The sequence below is a fragment of the Gopherus evgoodei genome, unplaced genomic scaffold, assembly GCF_007399415.2.
Source record: "Gopherus evgoodei ecotype Sinaloan lineage unplaced genomic scaffold, rGopEvg1_v1.p scaffold_32_arrow_ctg1, whole genome shotgun sequence".
In the NCBI taxonomy this organism is placed as follows: domain Eukaryota; kingdom Metazoa; phylum Chordata; order Testudines; family Testudinidae; genus Gopherus; species Gopherus evgoodei.
Genome location: NW_022059994.1, coordinates 4,808,727 through 4,824,014, shown reverse-complemented (window position 1 = coordinate 4,824,014; position 15,288 = coordinate 4,808,727). Strand labels below are relative to the sequence as shown.

The 15,288-nt window shown below is 48.9% G+C and overlaps 1 protein-coding gene across 1 annotated transcript; it reads right to left on the bottom strand.

Annotated features, from left to right (window-relative positions):
- Positions 1–2,309: 2,309 nt before the first annotated feature.
- Positions 2,310–14,757, bottom strand: LOC115640875. The gene is made up of 4 exons (XM_030543951.1): positions 14,529–14,757; positions 4,646–5,032; positions 4,193–4,293; positions 2,310–2,861 (listed from the first exon to the last, which is right to left on the bottom strand). Exons 1-4 carry the CDS (start codon positions 14,560–14,562, stop codon positions 2,730–2,732), a joined length of 654 nt encoding a protein of 217 aa, XP_030399811.1. The 5' UTR covers positions 14,563–14,757; the 3' UTR covers positions 2,310–2,729.
- Between the last annotated feature and the right edge of the window lie 531 nt (positions 14,758–15,288).

Here is a 15,288-nt window from a genome sequence, read left to right as displayed (position 1 = left end):
CAGGGTCCTGCCTTGTCCCTGCAGGAGCTCGTCTCAGACTCCGAGCAATCAGGAGGGTGATCTACTGGGTAAAGCATTGGTCTGGGACTCCCTGAGTGACCCGGGCCAGCCGCTTGCATCTACCCTGTGACTGTGAAATAACGGTGACCCTACCTGTGGGTGAGGTGCTCAGACACTGCAGTGATAAGGGCCACATCAGTGGCTATGCAAAGAGAAGGTTCCCAGAGATCGGAATCAGGCACTGGCCCCATTGGCTGCAGTGGGGTCTTTCTGGCTCTATGCTAGTGTGAGAGCAGAATCTGGTTTGTGGTCAGTGTTTGTCTTGGAGAATTAAACCGCTGTAGTATTGCTCACCAGTCATGGGCATAATAGGAATAATCATCTTTGTACTGTAACTCCAGCATTGCCACCAATCAAGCAACAACCTTTTTCTTGTGGATAAGAAAGCAGTGTGCTGCCAAGCACATGTAAAACAGTCTTTGACACAGGTCTAAGTGTCTACCTCAGGCCTCAGCCTTTCCTGGTTGGAACGAGACTGCATGCCGTAGCTGACCAAAACTTGGAGGTGACAGAGGGAGCAGAACTTGCATTCTTCTCTCCCAAATGCACAGACTGTGACCATTTAAGCTAAAAGACAATCTTCGTTATGTATTAGCTCTATGGGCTTTAAAGACACACAGGTGAGCAGTTCTAATTCCAGCCACAGGGCAGCGACATATAGCTGAGACGTATCACTGTGCACTCGTAAGAGGTACATTGCACTGTGAATTACTCTAACTCAACCCTTATTTCAGTCTTGTACGGTTTCTGTGAACTAAAATACCTCAGACTTTCCAAATCAATTAAATCCAATCAGCAAACTACAGTAAGAGACCTATCACCTTGCATTGCCAGGAAATTCACCAGCTCTGTGCTTCCATTTCCCCATCTGTAAAATGCTGACCTCCTCTGTGAAATGTTTGAGATCAGCTGACGATAAAATGTTATATAAGAGCCAGATATTCCTTGTTATTCAGTATTAACAAATCTACTGACATGCTAAAAGCTATTGTTCTTCAGAACACATTTTTTAAGACTTATGGATTTTATACAATTGAATAAATTTTTTTTAAATCCAGAAACCTATTTTCCAACGGTATCCATAGTACTACTGAAATGAGTTTCTATCCGGGATAGTATTTTGTTAAATTAATGTCTGGTCTGCCATTTACGCTATACAATTTTTAAAAAAACAACAACCATGACACTGTTTTGATGTGACAAATGGATGTATTCTTGGTGCTATATTTAATATATTTTGTCCATAAGTTATTGCACTTTACATGTTCATTCTCTCTTTTCTAACTGTATTACTTTTAAATCCTACTTTTCTACAATTTCAATAAACTATTTGTTACATTTTTCTATTGCATTTAAACAAATGTTTGTTTCCCTGACTCTCAAGCCAGCAGCCAAACATACATATTTGCAATATGAACAAGGCCGGCTCTGGCTTTTTTGCCGCCCCAAGCGAGAAAAAAAAACCCGGCACGGCTGGAGCGGCAAAGCAGGGAGAAAAAATAAAACAAAAAACCCTACAGGGCGGCTGGAGCCAGGATGCAGGGGGACTCCCTGGGCTGCAGAGTGCACGCCCGGTCTAGTGGGGGGTGAGAGGAAGGGAGCGGGGAGAGAAAGAGAAGAGGGGTGGCCAGGGCTTCAGCGGGGCACTCGTCCTGCTGCCCCAACTGCTGGGCTGCCTCCTGGGAGGGCTCCGCGCTGCTCCGGTCAGCGGGGAGAGAAGGACGCAGGCTGCCCTGCCGAGTTTGCTGCAGGGCGCTCCCCTCCTTCACCCTCTACAGGGCGGCTGGATTGGGGAACCAAAATAAACACCAAAAAACCTGCCGTGCCACCCTAGGTTTGGGCGGAATGCCACCCCCTAGAATATGCCACCCCAAACACGAGCTTGCTTGACTGGTGCCTGGAGCCTGCCCTGAACATGAAGAATAAACTCCAAAATAAAATGTTTTACAATGTGTCAATTCTTTTCTCCATGACAAAAGAAATATTGATGAAATCATGTCTACTTGAGTATGAATCAGAGCTGTTTGAAAAACAGAAAACTTCTTTGTGAAAAATGTTGAAGTTGCCTTTCTTTCAAAATGGACCCATTTAAAAATATATATATAAACTACTGACCAGGGTGAGATTTTTCACATCCATGAGCGAGCAAGTTAGAGCGCTTTAATTTGCCCATGTAGACAAGGCCTTAGACTGATATGCCAGTGTAACTATAACTCGCTTATTCCACACAGGAGTTATATCGGTAAATTGGTTTAAACTCACACCTTAGCTTATACTCGGGGAACGATCCTGTGCAAAGAAGTTTTAATTCAACTGTTGTCACACCTGTAAAAGGCACATTGGCATGTCTGCACAGGGCTACTAGCATGTGCTAGTTAGCGAACATCACACCTTATATCCTAGTCAACACAAGGCCTTAGCGTAGTGTTTTCAAAAGCACTTGGCATTGGCCTCCTCTTAAACTACTGCCTGGAAACAGCATTTCTTGAAGGTAGACGTGGAACTCACTGTTGTGTAAACCAGCCAGTTAGATTTTTTAAGCAGGGCCTGGCTGGGTTTATAACTGGGGGTGCTATTTACAGTTGTGATCAAGCCAAACTAAGGAGGCAGTCAATGTTTATGCTGGAAACTTCACCCCTGAGTGGGTCAGCAGGGAATCACTCCCCCTCTTACAGTACTGGCTCACTGCAGCATCCCCCATCAAACATGTGAGGAAGGGGGCCAGGATGAAGGGGTTCCTTCCTGAGTGAATGCTCATGCATGTCCTGGTGTCTCACTGTGTGCTGGTAACTGGATACAAACTGGGGAAGAGAAAAACAATCTTCAAACAGGGCAGGGGTTAAAGCCTGGGTGGTCAAAAATTGTACATCAAAACTGCCTTCCAACTAACAATTGGGGGTTTCAACTTTATTTATTTTCAAAAAGTGGCTGCTTTGCAGAGAAAATTTTCATTTTTTTTAGAAAAAAAAGTGAAAGTCCATAAAAAACACTATTTTGATTCGGAAATGCTGCTGCCACAGGCCTCCTGGGAGTTGTTTAGTCATGTCAAGTCCCCTTTCTCCTCTATGGGCTGACCTCCTCAACTGGACCACAACTCCCATAATGCACCATGGCTAAGGCCTAGACTCATAGAATATCAGGGTTGGAAGGGACCTCAGGAGGTCATCTAGTCCACTCCCCTGGGTTTAGCAGGCCGATGCTCAAACCACTAGACTCATAGACTCTAGGACTGGAAGGGACCTCGAGAGGTCATCGAGTCCAGTCCCCTGCCATCATGGCAGGACCAAATACTGTCTAGACCATCCCTGATAGACATTTATCTAACCTACTCTTAAATATCTCCAGAGATGGAGATTCCACAACTTCCCTAGGCAATCTATTCCAGTGTTTAACTACCCTGACAGTTAGGAACTTTTTCCTAATGTCCAACCTAAATCTCCCTTGCTGCAGTTTAAGCCCATTGCTTCTTGTTCTATCATTGGAGGCTAAGGTGAACAAGTTTTCTCCCTCCTCCTGATGACACCCTTTTAGATACCTGAAAACTGCTATCATGTCCCCTCTCAGTCTTCTCTTTTCCAAACTAAACAAACCCAATTCCTTCAGCCTTCCTTCATAGGTCATGTTCTCAAGACCTTTAATCATTCTCGTTGCTCTTCTCTGGACCCTCTCCAATTTCTCCACATCTTTCTTGAAATGCGGTGCCCAGAACTGGACACAATACTCCAGGTACATGTGCACCCCACACTCTTCTATGGGAGCAACAGGGTAGATGTGTCCCAGCAAGGGGCCATGGCTTAGCACCCCCCAACCCACACATCCCACCTCGAGCAAGTCCTATTCCTGCTAATAGGGCAGGAGTGATATGCACCCCTTCCTCCCTTACCGTTCATGGGAATGATGGGATGGGGCAATTGCTGCCACCTCCCTCCAGCCTATTCCCATCGAGTCAGCTGCAGCAATATCAGGCCCCAGCCTATCACAGTTCATGCAGAATGACATGTCCCATCCACTACATAGACAAAGCCTTGGTCACTGTGATGTACTCCAGCACTCACCACCCCTAAGTCCCAGTGACGTCCCACAGTCTAGCCTGTCCCACAGAGTGACAAAAGCTGACCCAGGGATCACTCACCTCTGCTACTATCAGCCCCAGGAGACAGAGAACCAGGCCACTGAAGCCAAGCCGGACGGAGTTGCCAACACTGAGTCCTCCCCACGCTGCTCCTGCTGCAACTGAGGCCATTGGGAGCATCAGCAATGAAAGGGAGAGAGAGAGATTCTAGCACAGGTGGGAGCAGGAGTCCTGGCTCCCAGCCCCAACCCACTAGACCAAGCTCCCTCATGCCCAAGCTGGAATGGAACCCAGGTGTCCTGACTTGGAGCTGCTCTGTTCTAACCACTAGACTCCACTCCCCTCCCAGAGCTGGGGAGATAACCCTGGAGGCCTGGCTCCCACTAGATCCCATCCCCCCCCTTCCAGACCTAGCAAATAGAACCCAGCATCCTGACTCCCAGTTGAGAGCCCTACCCACACATTCATTCCCCATCTGGCAGCCTAAATGCCCTCCTCCCCCCCATGTGTTACCATCTGTCACTGTCAGGTTCACGTCTGCAGAGGTCTCTCCATTGGGGCCCTTCACTGTTACCCGGTAGGTGCCGGTGTCTTCACTCCGCAGGCCCTGCAGCACCAGGGAGCCGTTCTGCGGGGTCATGTCTGCCCGCTGCTTGTACTCTCGCGCCACATCAAGCAAGAGCTGGCAGGGTGGCTCCCACCATCGGTGGGCAGCCCCCTGGCACTGATCCACTACAAAGACCAGAATGGGGCAGTTCCGTGAGGCAAAGTCCCACGAGATGTAGAAGTATTCCCAGGCCGGGTCCAGGGAGCAGATGGAGATGGGCAGCAGGGCTGTGGCATTGCAGCTGGCACGGACCTGGGCCACATGGGGGACTATGGAGAGTTTGGATGAGGCACCTGGGTGAGGGAAAAAAAACAGGGAAGGATCCCAGGGTTATAGGGGATTTAAGGCTGGATCAGCTGCCCTGGGAGAGCATGGGGCGTCACACACTGACACAAGGATTAAATCAGCCTGGGAGGCCTCTGTGTGTCCCCACGGCAGCTGTGACAGACGCCCTCTTGGCTGACACCAGGGATTGCACCGGAGCCCTCCTGTGCTAAAGAACCTGGCTCAGAGGATGGACTGTAGCAGACTCATAGCATCTGTGGATGAAATGTGGAATAGGGGGATGACACATAACCCCAACCCAATGGGTTACATCAGTTCCCTGGAGAGGTGAGATTCCTGCCCCGATCACCCCCCCCACCCTTTTCCAATGGGCCTCAGCATGCCCGTGAGTGTTCCAGGGGCAAAATTGCTGAGGCCACATCTGGAGCATTGCATCCAGTTTTGGATCCCCCACAACAGAAAGGATGTGAACAAATTGGAGAGATTCCAGTGGGGGGGCGACGAAAATGATTAGGAGGTTAGGGCACATGATTTATGAGGGGAGGCTGAGGGAACTGGGATTGTTTAGTCTGCAGAAGAGAAGAGTGAGGGGAGATTTGATAGCAGCCTTCAACTACCTGAAGGCGGGTTCCAAAGAGGATGGCTCTCGGCTGTTCTCAGTGGTGGCAGATGACAGAACAAGGAGCAATAATCTCAAGTTGCAGTTGGGGAGGTCTAGGTTGGATATTAGGAAACACTATTTCACTAGGAGGGTGGTGAAGCACTGGAATGGGTTACCTAGGGAGGTGGTGGAATCTCCATCCTTAGAGATTTTTAAGGTCAGGCTTGACAAAGCCCTGGCTGGGATGATTAAGCTGGAGCTTGGTCCTGCTTTAAGTAGGGGATTGCACTTGATGCCTCCTGAGGTCTCTTCCAACCCTAATATTCTGTGATTCTATGATTCTATGAGAGACCAGCCTTATGCAGGTGGCCAACTTTCTGACTGCAGGAAATGGAACACCCTTGCCCTGCCCCTTCCCTTAGGCCCCACATCCTGCTCACTCCATTCCCCTCTCCGTTCGTTGCTCGCTCTCCCCCACCCTCACTCATTTTCACCAGGCTGGGGCAGGGGGGTTGGTGGCTGGGGGGGTGGTGAGGGCTCCAGCTGGGGGTGTGAGTGAAGGAGGGGGCTCTGCACTGGGGCCCAGGTGTTTGGAGTGTGGGAGGGGGCATAGGGCCTGGGCATTGGGGTGTGGGAGGCGGGAGGGGTGCTGGCTCTGGGAGGGAATTTGGGTGCAGAGAGGTCTCAGGGCTGGGGCAGGGGGTTGGGGTGAGGGGGAGGCATAGGCAGTGCTTACTTCAGGTGGCTCCTAGGCAGTTCCCAGCTAATGGGAGCTGTGGAGCTGGCGCTGGGGGCAAGGGCAGCATGCAGAGCCCCCTAGTCTCTGCGCTTATGAGCTGGACATGCCAGCCGCTTCCAGGAACTGACGACCAGACTTAACAGCAGTGCTGACTGGAGCCTGCTCCAAGGCCCCTTTTCGACCAGCCATTGAAAACTGGACATCTGGCAACCCTAGCCCTATGCCTGAGAAGGGAACCCCCTCCATGGCCCATTCAGGCCTCTAGGCTGCCAAGGAGGGGGCTGTAGTGAGATGTGCTGGCCCCTCAAGGACAGTCTTACAGATTTTGGCAAGGCATTCTGGAACTTGTAGTAACCAGAAGAACTATGAGGCTGAGAGCAAAGCCTTCTGAGAAGTCAGGGGAGGGATATAGAGGATAAAAGAAGCAGCCCACCCTGGGCAGTATCATGCATTGAGCTTCTGCATGGAGAAGAGCAGGGTCCTGGGGAGAGGCCTGTGGAAGCAGGAGGCCTATGGGATGGTTGGCCCATTGAGCAAGGGCAGGGAGTAGCTCTGCAGAAGAAAATCAAGCAGGGCTGTTTGAGAGCAGAGCAGGCCGCATGTGAGCTGAGGGGTAGAGCCTAAGGCAAAGGGATGACATGTTACTCTTTGTGTCTCTAGCTAGTTTGATCTCATTTGTGCTTTGGCCTTTCTAATTTTGCCCCTACAGACTTGTGTGATTTGTTTATATTCATCCTTTGTAATCTGACCTAGTTTCCACTTTTTGTAGGACACTTTCTTGCTTTTTAGATAATTGAAGATCTCCTGGTTAAGCCACAGTGGTCTCTTGTCATGCTTCCTATCTTTTCTATGCAGTAGTATAGTTTGCCATTGCGCCCTTAATAATGGCTCTTTGAAAAACTGCCAACTGTCTTCAGTTGGTTTTCCCCTTAGACTTGCTTCCCATGGGATCTTACCTACCAACTCCGTGAGTTTGCTAAAGTCTGTCTTGTTGAAATCCATCGTCTTTATTGTGCTGTTCTCTCTCCTACCGTTCCTTAGAATCATGAGCTCAACCGTTTCAAGATCCCTTTCACCAAAGCTGTCTTCTACTTTCAAATTCTCAGCCAGTTCCTCCCTGTTTGTCAAAATCAAATCTAGAACAGCCTCTCCAACTGTCTCCAATACATTCCAAGAACTTATTGGACAATCTGTGCCCTGTCGTGTTATTTTCCTAACAGATATCTGGGTAGTTGAAGTCACTCATCACCACCAAGTCCTGTGCTTTGGATGATTTTCTTAGTTATTTTAAAAAAGCCTCATCTACCTCTTCTTCTTGCTTAGGTGGTCTGTAGCAGACCACATGACTAAGTGTTGCTAACTCCTAATACAGGAGCTAGTAAGAGGAGTATGTTATTACAGATATTACTTAGCGGTCATTTTCCTGACCACAACCACCTACTAACAGTATGTCTCACTACATGGGTTGGGGGATGGTTGATTTCACACCTTTGCTGCTGCTGTTGTACTTTGACTGAAGGTAGTTTTGTGCAAGGCTAGGTTCATGCCATGACATAGATTAAACAGATCATCCTGGCTGTGAAAACAAGATCACTTGATGTCTCATATTTGTAATGAAAGTCATTGGAATCCTGTAGAAAATTGCAAGAGAAGTGACAGAATGTCCCCACAATCACAGCACCTCCAGTTTCCCCAGTGGATCTGTTTGTTATGTGTATAACAAGCAATTTAGATCTGGGGACATGTGTGTCTGTGTGTGGGGGGAGGGGGTGTCAAACCTCATGCTTCAGGGCATAAACTAGTCATAAACTGGTCCAATATGTGAGTCAGGAAGGAAACTCTTTGCCCCATGTAGAGCACTGCTCAACTGGCCTAGTGCGTTATGGATTGGCACTGACAATGGGATATTATGCTAGATGGAATAGGGGACTACTAGAGAAGGGGCTGGGGTACTGGACTACCTGGACCGTTCGTATTTTCATCTTATCCCAGAGGTGAGATTGGAGCACCGCTATTCTAGAACTGTAGAATGAGGGGTCGGACTGGAGATAAAGGGTCAGATTTCAGGACGGAGCAAATATGGTTCAATACCAGGGTCTTAGGAAGGCAAGATGCTGCTACCAGACAGGCACAGACCTCAACAAGTGAGCCTGGCTCCTGTGCATGTGCAGTAAAGATCTCTGTCCTACAACTCTGCCCGCTGCATTGCTTAGTGCTAAGGAGACCAGAACTGTGCAGATTTCCTGCCAGAACACGACCGGAAGAAGAGCTCTTTGTGGCTCGAAAGCTTGTCTCTCTCCTCAACAGAGGTTGGTCCAATAAAAGATATGACCTCACCCACCTTGTCTCTAATACCCTGGGACCAACTCGACTACAAAGACTCTGCAAAAGATCACCTGAGACGCTAGTTCAGAGAAAAGCAGCAAAAACAATGGCTCCTAAACAGTACTGCAATATAAATAATAATGAAGGGGTGCAGATGTCTGGGAAGAGATTAAGAGCTAAATCCATCTTGGATGGATACATGGGGTTCCTGTACAACCACGGTCAAGTAACAGTTGGAGATCAGCAGTGACTCCATAAATGACCTTTCCTAAATCAACTGTGAACTAGTTCTCGCTCTCTCTCTCTCTCTCACACACACACACACACACTCCTAAATCAACTGTGAACTAGTTCTCTCTCTCTCTCACACACACACACACACACACACACACACACACACACACACACACACACACACACCCCACCTGATTTAAGATTTAGAAAGGGCTTTATAAGTCACACAAAGTGGGGTTTAGAGCTCTTTATGTGGGATCTGGTTTTGTTTGTTTTTTCTCCCCCAAACAAAGAACCATTAATGTAAAACCTCAAATAATTGGACAAAGCTTCGTTTTCACTGGGAGCCTGCCCCAAAGCAACCTCCGGAGAGTTAGTCCAAGGCAGAAGTGACAGTTAGCTATTAGCTATCTAACCCTGACCGGCAGGCCATGGGAGCTGGGTGTCTAACGACTCTTTAGGGCTTTGCAAATCAAACCTTTCAGTTGCTGGAAAACCACAGGGTACAGCACAAGGGTTGGGCCAGGTTCTCAGCTGCTGTGACCTGGTGTATCCCCACTGACTCCCGTAGAGCATCTGAGTTACACTAGCCAGGGATCTGGCCCCATTGATGCCAATGAAGCTGTGCAGATTCATACCAGCTGGAGACCTGGCCAGCAGTGCAAAACCTCACGCTACGAGGAATGCCTGGTTCAAAGTTACTGGGCCACCCTGGGACCTGGCAATCTGTCAGCAGCATGGAAGTGCTGTGGCCCAGTTTTCTTCGCTTGCCACGCTGCCGACGGGTCAGTGTTGTGAGGGGAAATTAGATCCTGACTCTCTAAAGCCTGTTTGATAAAAGACAAAAAGAGGTAGGAAGAAGGGAAGGAGGAATAACTGGGGTGAGGGAAGAGACAGATACATTGGAGTGGGGCTATATAACCAACACGTTGGGTGGAAGGAGTCACAGTGGGACTTATAGGTGCCTAAAGTGGCAGTAAGGCAGCTGACATTCACAGAAAACTGTGACGGTTTATACTATTATGTTCACCCCTTTTACAAGACTATGATACATTTTGTACAAAGTATGCCTTGTGAGATATCATTTGAACAGTCATAATCTACTGAACCTCATTATCCTGTTGAAATATATATATATATATATATAACCACACTATATGTGAAGTTATGAGATTCTACTGTACGATTATTACTGAAATACGCTGTAATTCTGGGTAATACGCACAAACCAATTTTTCAGAGACGAAAAGACACACTGGCCCCAGTTATCACTGCTTACGCTATCATTCTCCAGCAGTGGGGGAAGGTGTAAATAAGAAATGTACATTTCATCACAGGAATGGTTCAGCCCTCACGTCCACAAGAGAAACTGCTTGTTGCCTCTACCCCAGCTGGAGTAATTCTCAAAGAGGGGAGAGTTATATAAGAATGAGAGACAGTGGCCTCCACCTCATCTCTCTCTCCTTCCATCTCTGCTCACAGCGGCAACAATGCTCAAAAGACAAAAAAAAGCATCATTAAACTAAGAGTGCAGTGCTCCTATCTGGGAGGCTTTTCTGCTAGTACAGACTGCTGTAGTATATGGTGAGACAAAGCCTTTTGCTTTCAAACTCAACTAGCTTGGTAAGTTACATGTTAGCTTGCGGTTTTATCTTTTATTTCTTTTGGAACGAAACCTGACTTTTACACATCATCACTTGTAATTAGGGCTGACGAATAATTGCAGTTAACTCGTGATTAACTCAAAAAATTAATTGCAGTTTTAATCGCACCGTTAAACAATAGAATATCAATTGAAATTTATTAAATATTTTGGATGTTTTTCTACATTTTTCAAATATATTTTATTTCAATTACAACACAGAATGCAAAATGTACAGTGCTCACTTTATATTACAAATATTTGCACTGTAAAAATGATAAAAGATATAGTATTTTTCACTCATACAAGTACTGTAGTGCAATCTCTTCATCGTGAAAGCACAACTCACAAAAGTAGATTTTTTTTGTTACATAACTGCACTCAAAAACAAAACAATGTAAAACTTCAGAGCCTACAAGTCCACTCAGTCCTACTTCTTGTTCAGCCAGTCACTAAGACAAACAAGTTTGTTTACATTTACAGGAGATAATGATGCCTGCTTCTTATTTACAATGTCACTTGAAAGTGAGAACAGACATTTGCATGGCACTGTTGTTGCCGGCGTTGCAAGGTATTTACGTGCCAGATATGCTAAACATTTGTATGCCCCTTCATGCTTCGGCCACCATTCTAGAGGACATGCTTCCATGCTGATGTTAAAAAATAATGTGTTAAAAATTTGTGACTGAACTCCTTGGGGGAGAATTATATGTATCCTGCTCTGTTTTATCCACCTTCTGCCACGTATTTCATATTATAGCAGTCTCGGACAATGACCCAGCACATGTTGTTCATTTTAAGAAGACTTTCACTGCAGATTTGACAAAATGCAAAGAAGGTACTAATGTGAGATTTCTAAAGATAGCTACATCACTTGACCCAAGGTTTAAGAATCTGAAGTGCCTTCCAAAATCTGAGAGGGATGGGGTGTGGAGCATGCTGTCAGAAGTCTTAAAAGAGGAACGCTCTGATGTGGAAACTACAGAACCCAAACCACCAAAAAAGAAAATCAACCTTCTGCTGGTGGCATCTGACTCAGATAGTGAAAATGAACATGCTTCCTTCTGCACTGCTTTGGATCATTATTGAACGCGGCATCAGCATGGACGCATTTCCTCTGGAATTGTGGTTGAAGCATGCTGGAACATATGAATCTTTAGCACATCTGACACATAAATATCTTGCAATGCTGTCAACAACAGTGCCATGCAAAGGCCTGTTCTCACTTTCAGGTGACATTGTAATCAAGAAATGGGCAGTATTGTCTCCTGCACATGTAAAAATATTATATATTTATTATTATTATTTAAACAATCTTGTGTGTCTGAGTGATTGGCTGAACAAGAAATAGGACTGAGTGGACTTGTAGGGTCTAAAATTTCACATTGTTTTATTTTTGAATGCAGGTTTTTTTTGGGCATAAGTCTATATTTGTAAGTTCCATCTTCATGAAAAAGAGATTGCACTACAGTACTTGTATTAGGTTCGGGGTTGGCAACCTATGGCACGCGTGCCATCTTTGGCACACGAGCCGATGTTGCCTGGCAAGTGGCTGCCAGCCGGGGTCCCGGCTGCCAGCCCTGCTCAGTATGCATGGCTGGCTGAGTGAAGCGGGGCCAGAGGCTGGGACCCCAGACTGGTGACAGATGTGCCCCCTGGCTCCCCCCTCACTGTGCTCAGGTTCTGCAGCTCCCAGAAATGTGAACCTCTGCCGCTGCCCCCCCGCAGTTCCCCTCACCCGCTGCCTCAGCACTCTGCGGGGAAGGGGCTGTGTGCACAGCAGCGCGGAAGCATGTTTTGCCTCCATGCGGAGCCAGCGTCTGACCAGCATGGGCATGGTAAGGGGAATCCGGATGGGAGACTATCAGGGAGCTGGGGGAGGGTTGGATGAGTTGGGAGTTCTGGGGGGGGGGCCTCAGGGGGCAGGGGAGTCCCAGGGATCTGTCTGGGGACGGGGGGTGTGGATAAGGGTTGGGGCAGTCAGGGGACAGGTAGGGGGTAGGGTTCTAGGGGGGCAGTTAGGGGCAGGGGTTCCAGGAGGGGGCAGTCAGGGGACAAGGAGCGGGGTGGGGGGTTCTGACCTGGGCAATAGGGGCGGGAAGTGGGAGGGAATGGATGGGGGCTAGGGCAGGGCTCTCCCCTTTGTTCTGATTGTTGAAAGAGGATAACCCTAGGCAAGGGTGGAACTAGGGGGCCGGCACCTGCACACATCCACTGCAGCCTACAGGTGCCCCCGGGGGACTGCCGAACGCAGCCTGGGCAGGAGGGGTGGTGGGGGCGCAGCTGTTCCCCGCTAGCGGTGCCACCGCTGCCTTTGCAGGGCTGCTGCCCCCCTGCACCACGCTGGCTCCTCCATAGCTGGGGCTCACTGCTGCCGCAAGTGGGATGCTCTGGCTCTCTGGTGCTTCCGGAAGGTGGCTCCTCCCTGCCGACCTGCTGCAGCAGCCCAAGCCCGGCAAAGCCAGTGTGTGGGCTTGGGGTGGGGGCCACCTGGGTTGGGTTGGGAGGGCTCGCAGGGGGGCTGTGCACCCTCCAGGGGAGTTCAGGGGTCAGGGAGGGGGCAACCTGGTCTGGGGAGCAGCCCCTGGGCACGGCTGGCCCCGCGGTCTATAAAGGCTCGTTGAGGATTTGCCCCTCAATGAACCAATGTGCAAGATGGAAGTTTTGCCTAGGGCGCAAAATATCCTTGCACCGGCCCTGCCCCAGGGGATGTGTGCACCCCAGGTTAAGAACCACTGCACTAAACTGATAAGATCCGCATTTTAATTCAATTTTAAATGAAGTTTCCTAAACATTTACTTTACATACAACAATAGTTTAGACTTATAGAGACTTATTAAAAATGTTAAAATGTATGACTGGCACGCAAAGCCTTAAATTAGAGTGAATAAATGAAGACTCGGCACAGCACTTCTGAAAGGCTGCCAACCCCTGATATAGTCCTTTGGCTAGAGCATTCACCCCTCATTTGAACCCAGGTTCAAAACCCCACTCTGCCTGATATGGCACAAGGATTGCACCTCCCACATGAACATGCTTGGTCATGGGATCTTCTGCTGTGGGTCACTCTCCCTCTCTCCTGTTGAAGCTGCTCCAGGTTGGTTAAATCATTAGAGCTGGGGATTTGAACCAAGATCTCCCAGGTGGCTACCCTAACCACCAGCCTGGTGCAAGTAATGTTTAATTGTTTAGGCAAAGTGAAACAGCACCAGCAGGGGCAATTGAGACTGCCCCACCCAGAGGTCAGGGCATGTAACTGGGATGTAGGATAGCTAGGTGCCCCTCACTGCTTCTATCAGGCAGAGCTGGCATTTGAACTAGAGTGTCCCACATCTTGGCTCAGTGCTCAAACCACTGAGCTAAGGCATAGAACAAGGGGATCACCTCTGGTGGAGTTATGTGAGCAGGGCTGACCCGGCTTAGGGGCCCAACTGACGGCAATCACTAGTAGGCACCTATGTCCCTTTGAGGAGCCAGGCTTGGACCACACCCCTGTCCTTGGCTGTTCCTACTGGCTGGCTTAGGCAGCTCTCCATCAAGCACGCTGGTTTTGTGGATCCAATACATCCTTCTCCCCACGAATTGTAGAGACAGCCTGAGCGCCCCATGTGGGGGTGTGGATGCCGCGAAGCAGCAGGGAGCCTAGGAGCTAGCAGCAGCATAGTAGTGCCCATGCTCCCCTTTGTAAATATCACCCCTTGGGTTTTCATTCCAGCCGCTGCTCTGGAGTCCGGGATGCTGCCTTGTCCGAACACCTTTGAGGCTCAGGAATGAGCAGGACCAAAACCATGATGATAAATCTTTGGGTCCCAGCAGCTCACGATGGGGATTGTGGTTAGCGCATCCAGCCCCCCATAAGGAAGGCACCCAGGGCTCCCCCAGAAAAGCCGTAAGGGGTGGCAGAAACTGATCATTTCTCTGCATTTAACTCCCCTCCCTGAACAAGCAGGTCCCTTGACTCACCTGCGAAAGCCAAGAGAAGTAGCAATTTAATCATTTCTAGACACTGTGCGAGTCTCAGCTGCAAGCCCTGCTTCTCCCTGGAACGTCAGATACCAATTCCTGTCCGGCAGCCTTGTCCCATGAAGAGCGAGGGGGGTTTTACATGGAGATTGGCTTGGTTCCGTTAGGGGGTGACAGTCTCTGAGCTCTCTTCACCCACTCCTGCACCCCAATTCCTCACTGAGACACTAACCAGCCCAAAGCTATTGTCAGTCGAGGCCTCAGTGCCAGAGGATGTGGTCTCAGAGCTGGGACGGCCAAAGCCCAGCACAGGGTGTGACCAATGCGAAATGAGCTATTTCAGGACACAGCGAAACTATGTCCCTGTAGTAATCAACGAATCATGTAATAGGTTCCAGAAGCCAAACAAGAGGTTGGTGGGGCGGGGGATATGGCGCCTTTCCCCTCTCAGGGGCACTGGCTCCAATTCACCCTTAGGGTGCGGGGACTGGAGGGTGGGGAAAGGCTATTCGGCCTTTCCGTATATAGGGTGACAGTTCTGATCAGACCCCAGGGCAGAGGGCTGGCTGGCTTATGGGGTTCAGGAATGGGATATGGGGCTTTACCCTGTTGGAGTGCTGGCTTCAATCCAGAACCAGAGCAGCAGGCCATCTGGCTCAGGGAGGTGGGGAACAAGGTATGGGGCCTTTTCTTTCTCCCTGGGCCAGGAAGGAAAGGAGTGTGTGAGCAAATTTACCTCTTCTCCCTGCATCCCAACCAA

Coding starts and splice junctions, on each gene's coding strand:
- LOC115640875 (XM_030543951.1), bottom strand. CDS start 14,562: ATGATTAAATTGCTACTTCTCTTGGCTTTCGCAG. Junction 4,294..4,645: donor GAACCTGACAGTGACAGATG/GTAACACATGGG, acceptor CAATGGCCTCAG/TTGCAGCAGGAGCAGCGTGG. Junction 2,862..4,192: donor TGGGGCTGATAGTAGCAGAG/GTGAGTGATCCC, acceptor TCTCTTCCCCAG/TTTGTATCCAGTTACCAGCA.